This window comes from Musca vetustissima, unplaced genomic scaffold, assembly GCF_032173495.1.
Source record: "Musca vetustissima isolate MV318-11 ecotype Yass unplaced genomic scaffold, APGP_CSIRO_Mvet_v1 utg24363, whole genome shotgun sequence".
NCBI classification, from domain to species: domain Eukaryota; kingdom Metazoa; phylum Arthropoda; class Insecta; order Diptera; family Muscidae; genus Musca; species Musca vetustissima.
In genome coordinates, this window is record NW_026884828.1 from 525,424 (window position 1) to 548,414 (window position 22,991).

General features: G+C 37.3%; 1 protein-coding gene across 1 annotated transcript; it reads left to right on the plus strand.

Annotated features, from left to right (window-relative positions):
• Positions 1 to 473: 473 nt before the first annotated feature.
• Positions 474 to 21,027, plus strand: LOC133331893 (cyclic AMP response element-binding protein A-like). The gene is made up of 5 exons (XM_061540284.1): positions 474 to 545; positions 18,260 to 18,473; positions 19,128 to 19,840; positions 19,910 to 20,371; positions 20,893 to 21,027. Exons 1-5 carry the CDS (start codon positions 489 to 491, stop codon positions 21,025 to 21,027), a joined length of 1,581 nt encoding a protein of 526 aa, XP_061396268.1. The 5' UTR covers positions 474 to 488.
• Positions 21,028 to 22,991: the final 1,964 nt, after the last annotated feature.

The following is a 22,991-nucleotide window of genomic DNA, read 5'->3' on the forward strand; positions in this document are numbered from 1 at the left end:
CAATTCGTAAACAAAACAACGCATCCATCCAGACACACAGAACCATTAGTGATCTGATTCATACAAATAAAAAATTATATAAAAGATAAATGTATTCCAACTAAAACTGGGTTATACTAAACAACAACAAAAACAACACAACTTATACATTGTATCAACGAATGAGTTCGTATCGGTTGCATTTTTACTAGGCAAAAACGCAAATACCACCAACAAAAATAATTGAATAAACAACAACAACCACAACAAGAAGAGTAACGGCAAAACATGAATTTAATTGAAGCATAGAGAGCAGCAATAACAGTACTCACTTGAATTACATGCAAGTGCACACACGTACACACCTACAGTGCCAAATACAAGTGTGAGTGACGGTCTAGCGTGGAACCCAGCCTCTGGATCACACTCCAGCCACCGCTTACGGCGCCCAAAAATTCCCCCTTTTCCCGTACGTCTCTACTGTAAATTTCGTCAAAATTCCTTTCACCATGGAAACATTTTACGATGGCGATCTTAAGGATATATGGGATTCTGATTTAGATCCAGTAAGTACATATGAAAAGAGAACTTACTTATAAGAACATTGTTGGGCGTAGACGTGTGTCCATAAGTATTACACTTCTACGCCCAATATAATTTATGAGAAATTAATACCAGCTCTCCACTAGTGTCCCTACTGATGACAGTCATCAGCAATCATTAATTTATAATTAATGAAATGATTTACACAGTAATGCACACATACGCACTCATATACGATCTAGAGCAAGTAGCTAATATTGATAATTAATAAAAAGTAAAGACGGGGTACCTTTGGAGAGGCAGCACACCCCACTGTTGTTCCTTTTCTTGGAAATTATTTAGAAATGTTGTCGGCACGATGTAGTATCTGCGACAGCGGCAAAAGTTGACGGTCCTCGGATGTGATAACCAAAAATAAAGACATCAACCCGACATTCCAAATTGTGTTCGTGTTGTTGTTCTTTTCAAAATTCAAACTCAATTTACAGTTATTGTATTCTGTGTTGTGCGACGACCAACAACAAATTAACACCGAACACTATTTCCTTATCGCCAAAAGGAAATGTTAGAGATTGTTATATTTTTGTTTAGTTTTTTTTTTTTTATTTGACAACCTCCTCCATGTGTTATTGGCACCAATGAGTGTGGGGGTGTGATTCTTGTTCGGATGCCTGATTCTGTTTCTGGGTTTGCTGTTTGCTTAATGATTACATTGTGGTAATATTCGAGTGTGCATCCTTTAACACAGGGAAATGGACGGATTGTTTCAATCACACCTCAAAATGTGTTTGTTTGACAAGTGATTGATAAATATATATTATATATTATACGTTTTATTAGGTCCACGTTCTTAGATAAAAAAACTATTTCGAATTCAAATTTTACTAAAAAAAATTGAGACGAAATTTTCATATGTATTAACTAAAATGATTCTATGTAAGAACAAAAAATGTTTTTAATAGGCGTGACGATGTATCGACAATAAAACACAACTTTTTAACAACTTTAAATGATCTTTCAATAAAGAAACAAGCAACTAGATCTTCGGACGTCCGAAGAAAATGCTGCTGCATTTTGCTAGGCAATAAGTCAAAGAGAAACGTTAATAAATGTTCAATGTGACCTAGCTTATGATGTTGTCTTTCGAACCCGGATAATATGGGTCAATATGGTTTTGCTTTTTATCGGTAAATATAACTTAGGACTCTAAAAAGCTGAAACTAACTACATCGCATCGATTAATCGACCGAATTACTATTTTTGTTCAAATTTTTCTTGCACGTAGTGTTTAGGAAATTTTTATTTCAATGATAAAACATTCTATGTGTGTAATGACTTTCATTCTTATTTTTTCATCGCTTATTTTATTGCATGTGTCAACTTATGAATGTCGTCACTTCGAATAATGGCTCAGATTACTCAATTTCTAATAAGAGATAAGCTTGAGTTCAGAAATCTTCTGAAATGCAGTTTTCATTTCGAATGCCAAACAAGAGGCTGGCTGGCTGAAATTGCTGAATTTCATTTCATAAGATCAGTGGTGGTCACACAGCATATCAAAATTGAATGACCTTAAGATAACATTTCATTAATTTTTTTTTACTGATGCCTCAACACAAAATTCTCATTGGAAACAGAAGGAAAAGCGAATAATCGCGATAACGTGTTTTAGCAGAATACGTACCAACACCGCTTTGTAGGAGTATCCCTCTGGGGTTACCAAGAGCTGTGGTAAAATTCCCTGTTCTGTGAATGTCGTTTTATGGAAATACACGTTCCCCAGATATACGTATGTTTAGATATTTTCAAGTTTAAAACTAATGTACTTGAAATTGATTTAAAATGTTCATTTTGGTAAACACACAAGCTCATGCCGAACCGAAGCATGGGGAATGTCTGTTATCTGTAGATTTTTTAATTTATAAGTAAATTATCATTTTGTTGAACGTTCGAAAAAACCCAACTGTGCTCGTTCGTTCGCCAGCAACAAATCTAGGTTCGTTATCAAGATATTTTGTAATGAATTTCGTCCGAGTTTGTTGCATGGGCATGGTGTGTTGATAAGAAGACATTTCTTCGAAAAACAACACTTTTCGATTAAGTCTTTCTCTTAAAAAAATACTATTTAGTTGTATTGCACAGTGGCAGAAATGATTTCTTCCAAAAATACAGCTACGATTTAGAACTCCAATCGTAGCTGTATAAGTAAAAAAAAATAAATCCGACTTCATATATATGTATATAAATATATGCATTTTAAAATTAATTATGTTAGTTTTGAATGTGCTGAATTTTGTTGTTGGTGTAGTGCGATGGAAGCACATGTGAACATAAACTGATTGTAAAATACCTAATACAATCAATTGCGTTTGCAGTCGCTTCTCATTATTAGTTTTATCCGTATTGATCCATTGCGATATGTAATCGGAGTTAACATGGGCATTATATGTTATCGCATCATTCGCGACATTTAAAATTACTCTCTTCCTTTGCGTTACAATTGATGTCTTTGTTTTTGCTGAAAGACACACAAAATCCGTTAAAATAAGAATTGACTCTGTGCCTTCATATGATTTTAAGTACAAAATTTTAGATTTTTATTCCGACAAAAAATTTTTGTGACACTGAAAGGGTTAAAATAGACTAGTAGTTGTTTACGCCACGCCAAAGTTACAATAAATAAGTCTTAAAAAGCTAATGTTCTGCTGAATTTGTAAATTCATTGTACCCCTGTACAATAAATTTTTCAATGCAAAAGTAATTACTACTTTGAAGAAAGTTAACAAAACGAAAATGTTACAGAAATAACCTTCCAAAGAACCCGGTAAATGCTTACGCTTGAGCGATAAAACAAGAATGACTTTTAAATTGCAATATTGGCACGTTTACCTAAAATGATTCAAAATCTAGTCTTACGAAGGTCAGTCACAGAGCAAAAAACGCTCGATATTGAGCAAATTCCAACAGAGTTGTTTTTGCTTTCAGATATAATTCAAGAAAGAAATGCACAATTCGACAATAATTAAAAGTGTTGATATTCAGAAACTACCAACAAGTTCTTGAACACCACACAGAGTCCATTTATTCAAAGGAATTCAACTGTCATCGAAGAGTGAAATTGAAGCACACTGGGATTTGTTCAAAACATGAAAATATAGTAACAAAATCAATGGGGGTGTCGGAGTAGGGCATTACATCCACCATTTTCCCTGCAACCTTTCTCTTTTTATTATTATATTCACGTGGTTATGTATGTGTGTATTTCGTAGTGTGCATGAATATCCGCATTTATGGTATACGATTGTCAGCAGTTCCTATAAAACACTGTCGTAAGCAAAGATCAATACACTATAGGTATATACATACATACGTACAAGCGGACAACAACAAAAAACTCAAAAGATTATAAAAATGAATAAACTTAGAGCTTTTGGTCTTTCGTTGTTGTTGTTGTTGTTGTTAAAATTGTTAATAACAAAAACTTCTCTCTCAAATTATGTCTGTCACTTTGTGGGCCAGTTTTGTTTGATGACTGTCAAAGCGGATAAATGTTATTATGAAATATTATGATACACTTATTTGAATTTCAACGCTGGTTTTAATATGCATCGACTGAAACAGATTTTACCATTGAGAAACAAGATCGAATTCGATGAAAGGCATACATGATCGAACAGGCTTGTAATATGGTCGTGCTTGAGCCACATCAGTCGTGGCTCGGAAATGACGACTACGATTCTTTTTAAGAACATAGACATTATTTTTACGACGGACTGTTTAGGCTACTAAAAATGTTAAACATCTGTCAAATGGTTGATACTAGAGGCAAACAGGTATTAATAAAACAACATAAAATGCTCTCAATATTATTTAGTAATGTCCATATTCATATATGTTGGATAGGAGGCAGTACTTTCCTAAGACCACATTCCATTTAATTTTTGGGAGACAACAATTGAATGAATTGGTGATATTTTTTCGTCGATTTTAATTTCAACGCCATTACATGTTACCAAAATGACAAAATTACCAGTTCATACAATAGATGTGAAAGGGGCAGGGAGGCGGGCGGTCTTACATCGAAAAATAAACCAACTTAACATGCAGACAACACGTTTATGGTCGCATTCATTAGCTCTCATGCGAACCACCAACAACTCTATCTGAATCATTTCATTTCACTTTGGTGGCTTTCAGCGAACCAATGAATAGATACCAACAACATTTAACTCTGGCATTTAAAATGCCATCGGCATTGGATGACCAATTACTTTTGATTTAAATCGAACTAAACCGAGTCACTAGAGTGGATGTTTCGATATATTTAGCGATCGAAATGACGACTACAAGTTGTTTCTAAGGAAGAACAGCAGCACACCGCCAGATTTATAAAATGCAATCAATTCGCTCTTTTAGGCAATCACATGCATGGACGGACGTCCACACAGACATATGTACCAAATTGGCCATGCTAATTTGACTCTCACTCGAATATCAATGCCATCAGGGCAGACTTGAAATAAAAGTGAATTCGTACGCGTTTTGTCAAAGGAAAACGTGAAAAAATTGCAAACATATGTTAGCTAACCAGGTTTCGTGTCTGTTCCTGTGAAGCTGTTGCTGCAAGAGTGAAAGTTATTGGGTGGGGGTGGCAAGAATGTGCCATGGATTTGTGTCACATCTGTTATCAAGGAAATGTGAAAATATGAGTTCGTCATTACATGCTAGGAGAAAAAAATAACAAACAAGCAACAGTACGTTTTTAGCAGGCACCCACGTGGTGCGCATTACGAGCTGCGCACAGCCCATTGGACGCTCTGAGGTATGTGGAAACAACAATAATAGTGTCAAACACGCCATAGCCAATTGATGACAATCAGCTCTTAAGCTATCGAACAGAGAGCGCTGGCTTAGAACAAAGATACTCTTTATTTTCCATATGATGTACGTACAAAACGACGAAACACCCCTAGACACCAGTGCTGGGAGCTGCTTATGTTCAAAATAGAACTGAAAGTGTCCACTGCTGCTCTGACTTCAAACAATGGCAGTTCGCATATATTTGACAGCTGTATTAACGACACCTTCCTCATGAATAGAATAAAAACAAGAAGTTCACTCAATGCTTTTCATAGAATCCTATTTTTTAGGATATATCGCAACATTTGCCCGATATTATTTCCCTATCAAATTACAGATTTCCTTTCGAGATCCGCAAACTCCAGCGTATGCGCAATGTGTGCATAGAGAATAGCAATTATACGTTCAGGATGACATGTCATTGAATTTGCATAACAACTAGCATTGACACATAAAAAATAGAGGACACAAAAGTCTTGACTAATTCGCTTAATAAAAACCGGATCCGTTCAAATGCATTTTACCATCCCTGGCAATAGCGGTAACTGCGTCGCGGGTGATTGGCTGTGAATTGCTGAAATGGCATATAAATACCTCATGCTTTGGTTCACTTCGTACTTGTTGCTAGTTTAACCACATTTGCCGGTTTCGGAGCACATTCTTAACCGCTACAATCACCAATGGCAGCTAAACAAGTTTGTTGCGATTTCGAGTGCATGTGGCTGTGTGTTTCAATGTGCAAATACCAGTTTCTGCGTTTCTTTAACAAGCGGTTGCTAACTGACGTCAATATGAATGTCCAATTCAAGAAAAATAGCCTCCTCCCCGGCCTCTGTCGTGCTGCTCGACGTCAACGGCCAAAAGACAACAACACTAAAGTCTAAACAATATTAACAGTTCGGTCTCTTGGCGTGACTGCAATGCCAGCCAGTCACCTAAAATCCGTCAGTTTTAGCTAAATCCCTAACAAATTGTATCGTCGACGTCGTCAAGTGTCTCTGAAGCTGCGTATCTGTTGTTGTGCTGTGCGGCAACGGTTGTGTATAACAAGCTGAAAACCAAAAACCACCTATCTAGGCATGCATATATGACTATCATATTTTTATTCACATCTCCAAACGTATAGAAAAAAAAACAAGAAACGAATGGATTCGAAAAGAAACAACGGCATTCAACATTAGCAACATTCAATAGATTTTCTGAAGAAAACCTTAATGGTTACAAGGTAAAATAGTTTGCCAAACCGTTTGTCCGTGTGCACACCACCACCAGCACCACCAAAAACATGCCAAACTACTCATCGAAGCTTACCAAGTAGTCATTCATTCGCGCACACACATACATAGAGACATAGAGAGATGATAATCGAAAACATGGAAGAAACAAGCTAGCAACAAAGCAGCAATAGGCAACTTGCACCAGCAAGTAGACAGCATCAGATCCAAGAAGTCAAAACCAAACTAAGCTTAAGCAGACTAAGCTCCGTTGCAGCATCAGATCCAAGAAGTCAAAACCAAACTAAGCTTAAGCAGACTAAGCTCCGTTGCACATTGAATCGCCGCTCGCCCTCTTGGCAAACTATGAACAGGCATTTGTCTAACATAGAGGTGTGGTGGACTCGTTGGTTTGGCGAGGGCAATGATTGAATTCGCACATCAACAGGACAGAGCTCTAAGTGGGACTATTCGCCATTCCTCCAACAAACCCTCGTCCCAGCATAGATCGTGGGTGTATGTCACCGCTCTCAGTTCACCAATCTTTCATTTGGATAAGAAGGCTTCCTGTAGCTTACTTTGTTATGGTTGGCTGGCTGGAAATTGTTGGCGTCGTTGTAGCAAGGCGATAAAGCGAAAACAACGCCTACACGTACCCATCCAGCAAATACGTACACAGTGCATAAGTGTATATGTACATACTTTCATAAAGATTGGCATTTGCAAATGGAACAGGAAAACACAACACAAATATGAACGGCATGTGGAGCGGAGTGGTGTTGTGCTATTTTTAGCCTAACAAAATAAGAATAGCCCAAAACTCGTTCACGTCATTGTTCATGGCAAAAGCATGGGAGGAGGGGACAAAGAAAGTACGATGACAATATTACTGTTCACTCGTGACGTACGAACCAGACGTCAAGATAGATGCAACAAATATATCCTACCCGTGCGTGGGTAGTTCTCGCACTGAGATTAACCATTAACTATTGTCGGGGGTGGCTGTCGGTAACACAGACATAATGAGGCACAATGAAAGACCAGAGAAAACAAATCAACACCAAAAATGCATAACTTTATTTCCGCCAATTCAGTCCAAATTTCTTGACGCACGTATAAGATCTCCTGGGTTCGACTGATTCAGGTGGTGACGTATCGTTACAAGAATGAGTAGAAACAGCTTTTTTGCAAATGTGCATTTGATCACACCGTACTTCGTTTGTTTACCCCACTGTAGTCGACCATGAGTTACCACTTGAAAAAATGTGGGACTATTTGTGAGGGCAGGCAGTTGTTTTTGTTGTTGGCGGTGGTGATGGGGGTATTGGTATTCAACTTCAATAAATGTAAGCTTTACTTTTTTAACAACATTTCATTGTATGTTGTTATCAATTGTAGCTGTTGCCACTACAACAAACAACAATAGAAGCCTTCAATCTAAAGAGTGAGTAAGGAAGAGGGAGAGGGAGAGAGAGACAGAGATTGAAAAGGTCCAACCTAACACCCCCCAAAGAGAGTGACGGTGGGGAGATTTGTAATTGTAGCAACGGCAGAAAAAAACTGACAATTGGTACTCAACTTGGCAACAATTCCTTTCGTTTATTTAATAACAACTTTCTTTTTATACAACAACGACAACAGACAGTACACAGGCGAACGATCTGTCTGTCTGTCCCTGGAACTGTTGTTGTTCGTTGCAGCACTAGCGTCGGCGTCAGCAGCTCCAACCGACAACGAAGCATGCAATTGATGTGGTTGGCTGCTGTTTCCAATTGTTAAAATGTTGGAGTGAGCTTGATTGTTTGCCTCTGCTGTTATATTGTTACCACTGTTGCTGAATCGTAAAAACGCTATGCTCTACCATTATTTGGCCGGATTGAATTGATCGTCTGTGGTAGGTAATATGAAGCAACACTCTGAACTTTGAATTGTGGGAGCGAACACCTTTCACTTCACAACAACCACTGACAGTCAAAGCACCACCATCACTACCAATAACGTTGGCTTGCTCCCTCTACCGTCTGAGACTTTACTCAAGAAATACATCATCAAGTTCGTTAAGCAAGAAAACGACACAAATGTTATGGCAGCTCAAGCGTACCGACTACATACAAATTGAATTGTGTAAAAAGTGACAGGGTTTTTCGCCTGTCTCTCAGCAATGCATACCAAGCAGTGGCTGAACAACTTGAATAGTATGACTGCCGGCAATGGTCGTTCGGCTGTCCGAGAGAAACAAGAAGGGATTCGGCCAGGCGACTTCGAAATGTGAAAGGTACGCAAAGCCTAAAGCTTAATTTCGCATAAACATGTTCATCAAATGATGTATAAAAGGGACTCTCACCTTAAACTCCATGCCATATTTCGACAATACTTTCTCAAGGGCTTTTATTGGGCTTCTTGCAAAAATCAAAGTAAGGAAAGTAGTAAAGTCGGACTGGGCCGACTATATGATGCCCTTCACCACTTTGGTGATATTGTACATATGTATCCTTACAATTACATATCAATGTTCCCTCGAAGGAACATACTCAATCAGACACCCGTTCGAAATACATATGAAAGCCATGGCTGCGTGAAAAATTTACATTAAATGGGACGAAAATATATATGAAAGCTTTATCTAAATCTGAACCGATATTTACGAAATTTAACACACATCCTTCTAAACTTTATTCAGTACGCTATGCCAAATTTCGTGCAAATCGAAGGATATATAGGCACTTTGTTGCACCATTTACATAAAATCGGACGAAAATATATATGGGAGCTATATCTAAATCTGAACCGATTTTTACGAAATTTAACACTCATCGTTCTAAACTTTATTCAGTACGCTATGCCAACTTTCGTGCAAATCGAAAATTATATAGGGACTTTGGCGCACCATTTGCATAAAATCGGACGAAAATATATACGGGAGCAATATCGAAATTTGAACCGGTTTTTCCAGAAACTTACCGCTCATTATTCTATACTCAATTCAGTGCGCTATGCCAAATTTCGTGCAAATCGCAGGAAATAACGGGACTTTGATGCACTATTTACCTAAAATCGGACGAAAATATATATGGGAGCTATATCAAAATCTGAACCTAATTCCACGAATCTTAACACTCATCGTTCTAAACTTTATTCGGCACGCTATGCCAAATTTCGTGCAAATCGAAAGTTATATAGGGACTTTGGCGCACCATTTACATCAAATTGGACGAAAATATATATGTGAGCTATATCTAAATCGAAACCGATTTTCCCGAAACTTACCACTAATCATTCTAGACTCAATTCAGTACGCTGTGCCAAATTTCGTGCCAATCGAAGAATATAAAGGGACTTTGCTGCACCATTTACATAAAATCGGACGAAAATATATATGGGAGCCATATCCAAATCTGAACCGATTTTCACGAATCTTAACACTCATCGTCCTAAACTTAATTCAGTACGTTATGCCAAATTTCGTCCTAATCGAATGTTATATAGGGACTTTGGTGCACTATTTACCTAAAATCGGACGAAAACATATGGGAGCTATATTTAAATCTGAACCGATTTTCAATAAATTTAACGCACATATTTCTAGATTTAATTCAGTACGCTATGCCAAATTTCTAAGGATATATAGAAACGTTGGTGCACCATTTACATAAAATCGGACGAAAATATATATGGGAGCCATATCCAAATCTGAACCGATTTTCACGAATCTTTACACTCATCGTTCTAGACTTAATTCAGTACGTTATACCAAATTTCGTCCAAATCGAAAGTTATATAGGGACTTTGGTGCACCGTTTACACAAAATCGGACGGAAAGATATATGGGAGCTATAACAAAATCTGAGCCGGGTTTTCCCGAAACTTACCACTCATCATTCTATACTAAATTCAGTGCGCTATGCCAAATTTCGTACAAATCGCAGGATACAATGGGAGTTTGGTGCACTATTTACCTAACATCGGACGAAAATATATATGGGAGCTATATCAAAATCTGAACCTAATTCCACGAATCTTAACACTCATCGTTTTAGATTTAATTCAGTACGCTATGCCAAAATTCGTGCAAAACGAAGGATATATAGGGACGTTGGTGCACCATTTACATATAATCGGACGAAAATATATATGGGAGCTATATCTAAATCTGAACCGATTTTCCCGAAACTCACCACTTATCATTCTATACTCAATTCAGAACGCTATGCCTATTTTCGTGCAAATCGAATTATATATAGGGACTTTGATGCACCATTTACATAAAATCGGACGAAAATATATATGGGAGCCATATCTAAATCTGAACCGATTTTCACGAAATTCAACACAACTCGTTCTAGACTTAATTCAGTACGCTATGCAAAATCGTGTGCAAATCGAAATATAATATAGGGACTTTGGTGCACTATTTACCTAAAATCGGACGAAAATATATATGGAAGATATATCTAAATCTGAACCGATTTTCACGAAATTTAACACAAATCGTTCTAGACTTAATTCATTACGCTATGCCAAATTTTGTGCAAATCGAAGGAAATATAGGGACTTTGGTGCACTATTTACCTAAAATCGGACGAAAATATATATGGGAGCTATATCTAAATCTGAACCGATTTTCCCGAAACTCACCACTTATCATTCTATACTCAATTCAGAACGCTATGCCAAATTTCGTGCAAATCGAATTATATAGGGACTTTGATGCACCATTTACATAAAATCGGACGAAAATATATATGGGAGCTATATCTAAATCTGAACCGATTTTCATGAAATTCAACACAACTCTTAGACTTAATTCAGTACGCTATGCAAAATTTCGTGCAAAACGAAGGATATATAGGGACTTTGGTGCACAATTTACCTAAAATCGGACGAAAATATATATGGGAGCTATATTTAAATCTGAACCGATTTTCACGAATCTTTACACTCATCGTTCTAGACTTAATTCAGTACGTTATGCCAAATTTCGTCCAAATCGAAAGTTATATAGGGACTTTGGTGCACCATTTACACAAAATCGGACGGAAAGATATATGGGAGCTATAACGAAATCTGAGCCGGGTTTTCCCGAAACTTACCACTCATCATTCTATACTAAATTCAGTGCGCTATGCCAAATTTCGTACAAATCGCAGGATACAATGGGAGTTTGGTGCACTATTAACCTAACATCGGACGAAAATATATATGGGAGCTATATCAAAATCTGAACCTAATTCCACGAATCTTAACACTCATCGTTTTAGATTTAATTCAGTACGCTATGCCAAAATTCGTGCAAAACGAAGGATATATAGGGACGTTGGTGCACCATTTACATATAATCGGACGAAAATATATATGGGAGCTATATCTAAATCTGAACCGATTTTCCCGAAACTCACCACTTATCATTCTATACTCAATTCAGAACGCTATGCCTATTTTCGTGCAAATCGAATTATATATAGGGACTTTGATGCACCATTTACATAAAATCGGACGAAAATATATATGGGAGCCATATCTAAATCTGAACCGATTTTCACGAAATTCAACACAACTCGTTCTAGACTTAATTCAGTACGCTATGCAAAATCGTGTGCAAATCGAAATATAATATAGGGACTTTGGTGCACTATTTACCTAAAATCGGACGAAAATATATATGGAAGATATATCTAAATCTGAACCGATTTTCACGAAATTTAACACAAATCGTTCTAGACTTAATTCATTACGCTATGCCAAATTTTGTGCAAATCGAAGGATATATAGGGACTTTGGTGCACTATTTACCTAAAATCGGACGAAAATATATATGGGAGCTATATCTAAATCTGAACCGATTTTCCCGAAACTCACCACTTATCATTCTATACTCAATTCAGAACGCTATGCCAAATTTCGTGCAAATCGAATTATATAGGGACTTTGATGCACCATTTACATAAAATCGGACGAAAATATATATGGGAGCTATATCTAAATCTGAACCGATTTTCATGAAATTCAACACAACTCTTAGACTTAATTCAGTACGCTATGCAAAATTTCGTGCAAAACGAAGGATATATAGGGACTTTGGTGCACAATTTACCTAAAATCGGACGAAAATATATATGGGAGCTATATTTAAATCTGAACCGATTTTCACGAATCTTTACACTCATCGTTCTAGACTTAATTCAGTACGTTATGCCAAATTTCGTCCAAATCGAAAGTTATATAGGGACTTTGGTGCACCATTTACACAAAATCGGACGGAAAGATATATGGGAGCTATAACGAAATCTGAGCCGGGTTTTCCCGAAACTTACCACTCATCATTCTATACTAAATTCAGTGCGCTATGCCAAATTTCGTACAAATCGCAGGATACAATGGGAGTTTGGTGCACTATTTACCTAACATCGGACGAAAATATATATGGGAGCTATATCAAAATCTGAACCTAATTCCACGAATCTTAACACTCATCGTTTTAGATTTAATTCAGTACGCTATGCCAAAATTCGTGCAAAACGAAGGATATATAGGGACGTTGGTGCACCATTTACATATAATCGGACGAAAAAATATATGGGAGCTATATCTAAATCTGAACCGATTTTCCCGAAACTCACCACTTATCATTCTATACTTAATTCAGAACGCTATGCCTATTTTCGTGCAAATCGAATTATATATAGGGACTTTGATGCACCATTTACATAAAATCGGACGAAAATATATATGGGAGCCATATCTAAATCTGAACCGATTTTCACGAAATTCAACACAACTCGTTCTAGACTTAATTCAGTACGATATGCAAAATCGTGTGCAAATCGAAATATAATATAGGGACTTTGGTGCACTATTTACCTAAAATCGGACGAAAATATATATGGAAGATATATCTAAATCTGAACCGATTTTCACGAAATTTAACACAAATCGTTCTAGACTTAATTCAGTACGCTATGCCAAATTTTATGCAAATCGAAGGATATATAGGGACTTTGGTGCACTATTTACCTAAAATCGGACAAAAATATATATGGGAGCTATATCTAAATCTGAACCAAATTTTCCCAATTTCAATATGGTTCGTCTTTGGACCAAATAAATAAGCGGGAGTTTGGTGCACTATTTACCTAACATCGGACGAAAATATATATGGGAGCTATATCAAAATCTGAACCTAATTCCACGAATCTTAACACTCATCGTTTTAGATTTAATTCAGTACGCTATGCCAAATTTCGTGCAAAACGAATGATATATAGGGACTTTGGTGCACCATTTACATAAAATCGGACGAAAATATATATGGGAGCTATATCTAAATCTGAACCGATTTTCCCGAAACTCACCACTTATCATTCTATACTCAATTCAGAACGCTATGCCAAATTTCGTGCAAATCGAATTATATAGGGACTTTGATGCACCATTTACATAAAATCGGACGAAAATATATATGGGAGCTATATCTAAATCTGAACCGATTTTCATGAAATTAAACACAACTCGTTCTAGACTTAATTCAGTACGCTATGCAAAATTGTGTGCAAATCGAAGGATATATAGGGACTTTGGTGCACTATTTACCTAAAATCGGACGATAATATATATGGGAGCTGTAACTAAATCTGAACCGATTTTTTTCCAATTTCAATAGGGTTCGTCTTTGGACCAAATAAATAAGCTGTGCCAATTTTCATCCAGTTCGAATCAATAATACTACCTGTACTTTGTTTACAATTTAACATGGACAGACAGACGGACGGGCGGACATGCATAAATCGGCTTAAAAAGTCATTCTATGCATATTCTCAAAAGGAACTATGTGTCTATCTCATTTCCCTTTGCTTGTTACAAACATATGCACAAAGACATAATACCCTGTACCACAGTGTGGTGAAGGGTATAAAAACAATAAAAGGTTCATTAAAAATTGGTTCAAAATGGAAACAACATAAAAAGCAAGTTTGTTATTTGACGATTGTGAAGTAAATGAATGAAGTGTGGATATATTGGTTTTACCTCTTGATAATGCTACACACATACAAGTTGTTTTCGGTATTTAGGACCATTAAACCGGATCACGATTTGCTATAACAAACATTTTCAATTACGTGTAAATGTACGCAATGACAGGACAGCTTTTTCAGAGAAGCCCTCAAAAAATTCATATCAATATGCGTTCAAAAAACGATACCAAGTAATGAATTCTATAATATTACGTGTCAGATTGAATAGATCGCCTCGTTGATTACTATTCACAAGGGAAATATATCTAAAGATTTTCCGTTTCCAATGTCCATATCTGTCATATAGGTCATATTTTTCACTTTTCGTTTTGTATCGACCATTGGCCAAATAAATACATTTTGTTTTCAGCAAATATATCCGCTGGTCTGAGTATTCCATATTGCGTAAGCCGGTCTAATGTAAGCGACGCAAATAATAAGAAAACCAAAAACGAGCAGTTAACTTTCTTCTTAAAAACGACAAAAGTAGTGCGTCAGATTTAAAAATAAACGACTTTCTGCCGTCGACGACCACGACGACGAAAGAATCCAAAAACAGACTAGAACCAGAATTAGTGTCAGCAGCATAATCAGTGTGTCTGTCTGTCTGTTCGGGAACAATACGTCTTTGATGGTCATTAATGTGAGTTAGCAATTCTCGAGGCGATGAGTTGTTGTTTGGTTTACGCTTAACAGAATTCAACACAGAATGTGTGATCGGCATACGTACGCTTCTGTTTGGCTCGGTTTTCGAAATATCACTGTGGACAACCTGGTTCTGGGTACCTTTCTCTCCATTTTATTTTTTTTTCATACTCTTAAAAGTCTCGTCGACTGGCGAGTGTGTGTGCAACCCGAATAACTGTGTATCGTCCGTGTACACACCTTCATTCTTTTCAGTACCCCCCTATAATGAACGACCCTATTTTAAATTTTATGCTGCTTTCTGAGCTTTCGTTCTTTGGTATGATTGTTGTTGTGGTTCGATGTTATTGTTGTTTTAACTTCTTACAAGAATTGCTAATTCTTAACAATATTTCAACACGGAGAAAGGTTGTTGAACTGGTAGTGTGTTCAGTCACGCTTCGTTGCTATCAAACCATAAGAAATGCTCGTCCACCAGGCTGGCTTAATACACTTAAAGAAATAATTAGGTAAAAATGAAAGTAAAGAATATAAAAATGAGGAGCTTATTTACAGATGTTGTTCTATTAACTCGGAATATAGGATTGGGTCTAAACATTCGCATTTGTTCGCTCGCTACGATTGGAAGTGTGCACTTCCTGTTGTGTATATTGTCTACGAGCATTGACATTTATTACGCCTGTCAGAATGTCGATCTTTGGACATCGTAACACACATCAATAATGACAAGATGTTAGGAAAGTAGTTAGGCAGATTGTTGTTTGGCTACTTGCTAGCCTTTGCTTGACTAGTTGCTCAATGAACAAGTTCTTCTTTCTTGGCCATGGTCGTGCCGTACAGGCCATTGTAGATAAACAAACGCCGAAAGAGCCGTTTGCTGCGATTGTTCATGTGTGAAGTTTCGACCACATGAAAATACACAAGTCTCGCTTTGAAATGCCAGAAACATTACGCATTTCTTTTTCGCCATTCATTTATTTATGATCTGGTATGCACGAGTGTTTGCGTGTGTGTGATAATGTCGCTGAATACAAACAAAACTATTTACAGTTATTTATTTTGTTGGTCAAGTGTTTGTATTTGTTAACATTAGGTTAGAATTGTTTGTACCATGCTTCGTGACTTGGGAGCGCATACACACGAGAGATACTTGCAAGTGTATGTATGCATAAAGAGTGAGAGAAAAAATGTGATCGGTGCTGTCAGGGATAGAATCTATTATGAATGATATTTTTATCCAGCTATGCACTAACACGTACGCTAGAGTGTTCATATATATACGTGAGTGCTGCTGTTCACGAAATTAGATAGTATAGAGGAGCGTGAAGATCGAATGAACAGAGCTACAATTTGTACAGTTCTCGGTAATGACTTCAAATCGAACAAAATTCTAATGAACTGCAAAATAAATACAATATTACGAAGCTATATACATTTACAGTCACGATCTGCCTATCAGCAAAACAAAATGTCATTGTTTTTTAAACAAATTATTGTAATTATAGATATAAACAAGTTCATCGCAAACTCCGCACACAAAGTGACTTGAAATCTATTTAATGGTCGTTGCGTTGTTTTGCCTTTTTGTCCGAAAAACATCGAAAGTGAAAGAAAAGTGGTTAACTTCATGAGCATCTCATAGCTCTATCTAAAATGTTCCACTGAGTGGAAGGCTTTTTCCATATCTTTCCACTGAATCCGATCAGTACTGCTTCGGAACGTGATATATTAACAGTTATATTAATAGATTAAAAAAATGTATTAATAAATGTACATATTTACTTTAAATTGATAATTTTAATCTGTGTAGAGCTGATTGTGATAGCCACAATCGGTGACATATAGTTCGGACCCAATTATCACCCATGCCATTGTCAGACGGTGCTTATGCAACCCCAATTTACTACATTTATTTTTATCATAGACGAAAACGACCAACACTCACTATATAATAGGACATATACTTTTTTAGGACAACCGATTTTTGCGGCCGTGTCGTGTGCCTTCTCTATCTTTGGTTAAACATTAGGGTGGGTGTGTTATAAACGTGTTACAAAATATCAAAAATATTCATTTTCTTTCTACAAATCCAATTTTGTTTACATTTAATGTGACCGTGATTTATTTTTAAGACAATTTGGCAAGTGAACACCATACACCCGAATATATCAATTTACTTTCCAAATCAAAAGTTTCAAAATTTCCCAAAAGATAATTCAATCACACAGAAAATGAAAATAAGAACCACTTCAAGTGTTATCGTATCAAACTAAAGAATAGAAAAGTCACCAAAACAAAAAAGAATATTTAATAATAATAATAATCAGTAAATCAATACGTACATACAAAACGATATCTGTGGCATTGCATTTATGTATGTACGTGAAAAAAATATCAACAGCAAATTCGACTATAAATTATAAATATAGTAATTGTATTCAATTCGTTAGCACCAAATATTGTTAAAAAAAAATTTGATATACTCGTTGTTAATATTGTGACTATGTTGACGACACCGACACATTAACTCAGCATTTCCATCGGAAGGTGTAAAATGATGGTGGTACTTACTGCATTGAATGAAACCCCGGCCAATTATGAAGATAAGATATGAAGAAACCGACATACCTATTACTGTGTAGTCAGTCTATGTGTATGTTTCTAAACACCAGGCATTGCGGCTAAAAAAAAACTCCTACACACTTAACATTGAATAGAGATAGACAGATGTACACAGAAAATCATTTTCTTATATCAATGTCTGATTTAAATGGAAACATTTTGAGAAATATTGGATTCGGAAAAGTCCGCAATGTTGTTCAGAGTCTTTTAATAATTAATTTGTACTTACATAAACATTTCATATTTTAAATTTCTGTCTTTGTAGAATAAATATATTCACAAATGTACACGCATATATGTATACCTATAAATGCATGTACATAAATGTGTATGTTTGAAAATACATATTCGTTTTTTTGATCCAATGCATTCTGTTATCAATTCTAGACGGACTCTCTGAAGTTGTCCACGGACAGTGACATGAACGATTGGTTTCTGGAGCGCGACGTTAAAGATGCCGCTGTCATACTTAACGACAAATTAATTTCCGATGCCCTTCTAAATGGAACGATACCGATCAAATCTGAACATTCCTACAGCCTTAACAGCGATGGCGACTCTCTACCCGATTCGCCCCACAGTCTGCACACAAAAATGGATGGTAAGTTTATAGCGGTCATAGTGGCCAACATTTAACAACAGTACCAATATGTGTTTCCCCATTCACACTCCAAATAATGGATAAAGCGAACAGTAGCTGGTACATGAAACATATAATATTTGTACCCCTTCCATTCCACCTGAGGCTAGCACAACGGCTTTCGCATTGTTGCTGACTCTTCTTCCACCGTTTAATTGTTTTGTGGTTCATTTATTAAAATTTGTTTTTATTCAAAATACTCAGTTGCGATTGTTTGGAACAATGCTGGAAACAGAAGTTGTTAACAGCTAGGTAAATACGGCATGAATTCAATATTAACACAAGTGCGGCCAAAATAGAATGACGCGTGTTTGAATTCAAAAACAAAACAACAAAAATACAAAATATATTGGGAAACGACAACAGTGTATCACAATCTCAATGTGGGAACCCAAACAATGAATTTATCGCATTCTAGGTATACATAGATGCCTGGCCCAAATTAAACAAAGTAATTGATTTGTTATGTTTTGTCGCTGAGACCTTGATTAGTATTCCATTTGATGCCTTTTTAATTTAATCGTTCGTCATAAGCAGCATTTTATCTAGCCCTAAGCTGACCCTTTTCATCCATGTTTCATAACTGACCCCTACATATTGTATTTTTCATCGCAGATATGGAAGATGAATGCTACCCGGCCATTTCATTGAAAACAGCCACATCGAACGTCAGGGGTGTAAGCAGCACGGCAACTATTGATCCAAAATGCTTAAACATTTCATCCAGCTCCTCAATGATCACTGGTAATAATATGGAAACTGGTTCATTAACCTTAAATGCCGTGGTTTCTGCAGGTTCAACATCTAGCGCAAACATATGCAGTCAGTCAAATCCCATACTGACCACCAGCAGCTGCAACACAAGCCATATATCGAGCATGTACAGTAATATATGTAAGATTTCTGCTAGCACACCCATTACACTCAGCCTGCGAAACCTTGAAAGCGCCCAGAATCTGAACAATTCAATGAATGCCGCCATCTCCTCGGATAATCACAAATTAATGGTCAAACAACCCGCCACACCTTTACAGACAAAACAACAACAACAATATCTACCTCAAGATGAGCTAAATGCAGTCATGGATAATGATTGTGCATCCAGTACATCATCGCGGGATGGAAGTCAGTCACCAGATATATGCTCCGACATTGAGATCGATGAATCCTGCATTAAAAACGAGCCCATGTCTCCCGACTCCAGTTGTCCTGGTAGTCCGGAGGCGAGTGACATAGCCAACTGTAGCAATACGAATGGCGGCACCTTAAGTCTAACCATGGCCAATATGGCTGCCTTCACAAATTCAGATCTCGTTTTTGAGCACAAGGTGGGTTTGTTGGCATCACAATGACCATACGAACAGTAAATGATAATGTCATTTTTATTCTATTTTCAGGATGGTTGTTTGCAACTTACGCCGTCTTCCCAAAACTTGCTCAAGACACAGCAAATTGTCATCAGTCCCTCACAAAATGTTATAATACCTAAATTTACCATAAAATCTGAGGGGACAGCATCCAGCAGCGGTACTTTCATTACGTCTCCCTCGATTGCCAAGTCATATGGTCTGCCCTTGACCCCACCGTCGTCCCTCTCCAGTGATGGTTCGGAGGGTAATCTCACACCTGAACACATGCTTTCACCTCAGTCACCCACCTCATCAGCTACAGCGAAGATAGCGGCTTCGGTTAGTCAACCGACAAGTGGCATTTTAACTGTTACGTCTATACGACGAAATACCAATAGCTCTGCCTCGTCCACTACCTCCAATTCCAGTTCCAATGTAAGCATGGGTCGACACACAAGTGGAGGTACTACCCGCCAACCAATACACACACCACTGATAAGCTCGCAACCGGTAAGATTGCCCCGACTCAATTGTCAGCTTCAGCTATTCTTACATTCACCTCTTCATATTCAGTATACATTGATTTCAGTTTCAACTTGTCACTAATTTTTTTTTCATTTTCCATTCGTCACTAAATTTTCTTTCATTTTCCATTTGTCACTAAAATTTTTTTTCATTTTCCATTCGTAGGAATTTTTTTTTTCATTTTCAGTTTGTTAAAATTTTTTTTTCATTTTCAATATGTCAGAAATTTTTTTCTTCTTGGTTGAAAAATTCTTCGTTGATGATGACAAAGTTCATTGAAATTGATGGGGGGATATCACCCACTTCCGGTGGTCTGAGAGAAAAAAGACCTTGTTTTTTACACGTTTCATAGCGTTTAGAATCGAATGCAGCAATAAAAATTTTGAGGAGCAAAAAAAAAAAAAAAAAAAAAAAAAAAAAAAAAAAAAAAAAAAGGTCCTCAGGTAGAATTTTACCTGCTTTCCCAAGCTTTTCGAACAGTAAGCCGTCCCATTTCAGTATGGCAGCCCAAGCTTTCCGGAATAGTAAGCCGTCCCAAGCTTTCCGGAACAGTAAGCCGCACCCACACAGTAAGCCGTCGCAAGCTTTCCGGAACAGTAAGCCGTCGGGAAACAGTAAGCCGTCGCAAGCTGGAACAGTAAGCCGACGCCTTTCCGGAACAGTAAGCCGACGGAAGCTTTCCGGAACAGTAAGCCGTCGCAGCCTTTCCGGAACAGTAAGCCGTTGCATAGCAGTATGCGTAGCCAAGCTTTACGGAACAGCAAGCCGTAGCAAGTCTTCGGCAACAGTAACCCGGTGCAAGGTTTCCCAACCGCAAGCCTTCACAGATCAGTAAGCCGACGCGACGCGACGCAACCTTTCTCGACGGTAGCCCTTCACATGCTTCGATCACATTAAGTACTACACAACAGTGTGCCGTCACACAATTTCATCAACACCCATACGGTCGTACACAAGTTGTTCCTTCCGTCCTTCCTTTACTTGTAACACACTCAACTATTGACAACAGCAACACAACACAACCCTTCCATTCCACTCCACTACCTTCACCATCACCTCAGCTATATACAGGCGGTGCAACACTAAACCATCGCTGGCTGCCTAGTTGACCAAATCATATTTCGATTCACACACTACGCTGACACGATACATTTGATGACACCAGCAGTGTTGCAGAAGGAATTGTCGACTTCAATGGGGTGATTGATTGCAGGAGTTGTTGTAATGGGAAGTAAATTATTCACGGGTAAAATACTAGAAGTTCGAAAGGCTAACGCAGATGCAGGTAATTGTAGATTATGTGGTATTAGGTGAGATTCCAGTTGAAAGATAGGTTTTTGTACGTGTAGAGGGACGTGTCGGTTGGGTTTGCTATTTGGAGGTATATTTGGTGCGGTAGTAGTCTGGGTATTTAGGTTTTGTTCGTCTTCAGTTGTATAATGCGGTAAATCCGGAGGCTGACGAGTGGTGTTTGGTACATGTTGTTTAGGTTTTATAGAAAAGCATACGGGATCTGAAATATAATTGAAGTTGGCGGGTAAGGTAGTCATGAGTACTTGATAATGTATGTGTACTACTTACTGTTCGAGCCTTTGTCGCGCATCAGTCCCTTTTTGTTCATCAACGCTTCTGCAAGTTGGTTGGCTTTGCGTTGTTTTGTTTCCTTAGAAGCAGCGTTTACGTCGGGCGTTATTTTATACATATAGTATGGTGAATATTCATTGTCAGGCAACAAAAATGTGAAGCGTTTGGTTGATTTACTTCGCAGAGTCTCTTCGAAATGGCGGCCATTTTCTTAGAATATACACTGGTGTCTTGTCAATAATATTCTTAAGATTTTCGGTGGGCACGGGAAAATCAACATTCGCTGGGGGTGTTTCTTCGCTCAGTGGCTTTGTGGACGTAAACTCCTTCTCGTCGTCGCAGCTGCATTCAGAGTCCGAAGAGTAATTTTGAGCCAAAGCGCAGTTGAGTTCTTTAGAATTTGTATGTTGCGCTCATTGGCGCGTATAGTTGTGTTTTTGGCATTGGTGTTTGCTTCTTCTTCGTTTTTTGTTGAGAAAATGACGAAATAATCAAGTGGATTCTTAGATCGAAAATCGACCTTTGTCATTGGCGCGTATTGTTGTGTTTTTTTTTTGGCGTTGGTTTTTGCTTCTTCTTTTTAGAAAAAATGACAGATAATCAAGTGGATTGTTAGATCGAAAATAAACATTTTTGCTATTGACGGCGTCATTACACCTAACTGTTCATAAAGTGAAATGTTGTACGATCGGCAGTACAATATGTTTGACATTTCGATGTTGGACAATAAATCGCATTGTATGAAAGAAATAAATTGAAATGATGTTTATCATTTTGTGGAATGTGAAATGTTGTACGGTCGGTAGTAGAAAATGTTTGATATTTTGATGTTAGACAATAAATCGCATCGAATCAAAGAAAGAAGTGTGGCCAACGTGAAAATATGTTGGTTCTAGGAATCAAAATGTCATATGGCATTTTTCATTTCTTTTTGTATGAGCATTCTCAAATTTGCCGCGAAGGTGTGTATTCATATTGTTGAAGAATTGCTGTTAAAAATGACAAAGTTCTTTGAAATTGA

Excerpts from the sequence above, each read along its gene's own strand:
- LOC133331893 (XM_061540284.1), top strand. The coding sequence starts at position 489 with ATGGAAACATTTTACGATGGCGATCTTAAGGATATATGGGATTCTGAT. Across the intron at positions 546-18,259 it reads GGGATTCTGATTTAGATCCA|ACGGACTCTCTGAAGTTGTC; the intron begins GTAAGTACATAT and ends TATCAATTCTAG. Across the intron at positions 20,372-20,892 it reads CACTGATAAGCTCGCAACCG|CCCAAGCTTTCCGGAATAGT; the intron begins GTAAGATTGCCC and ends TCAGTATGGCAG.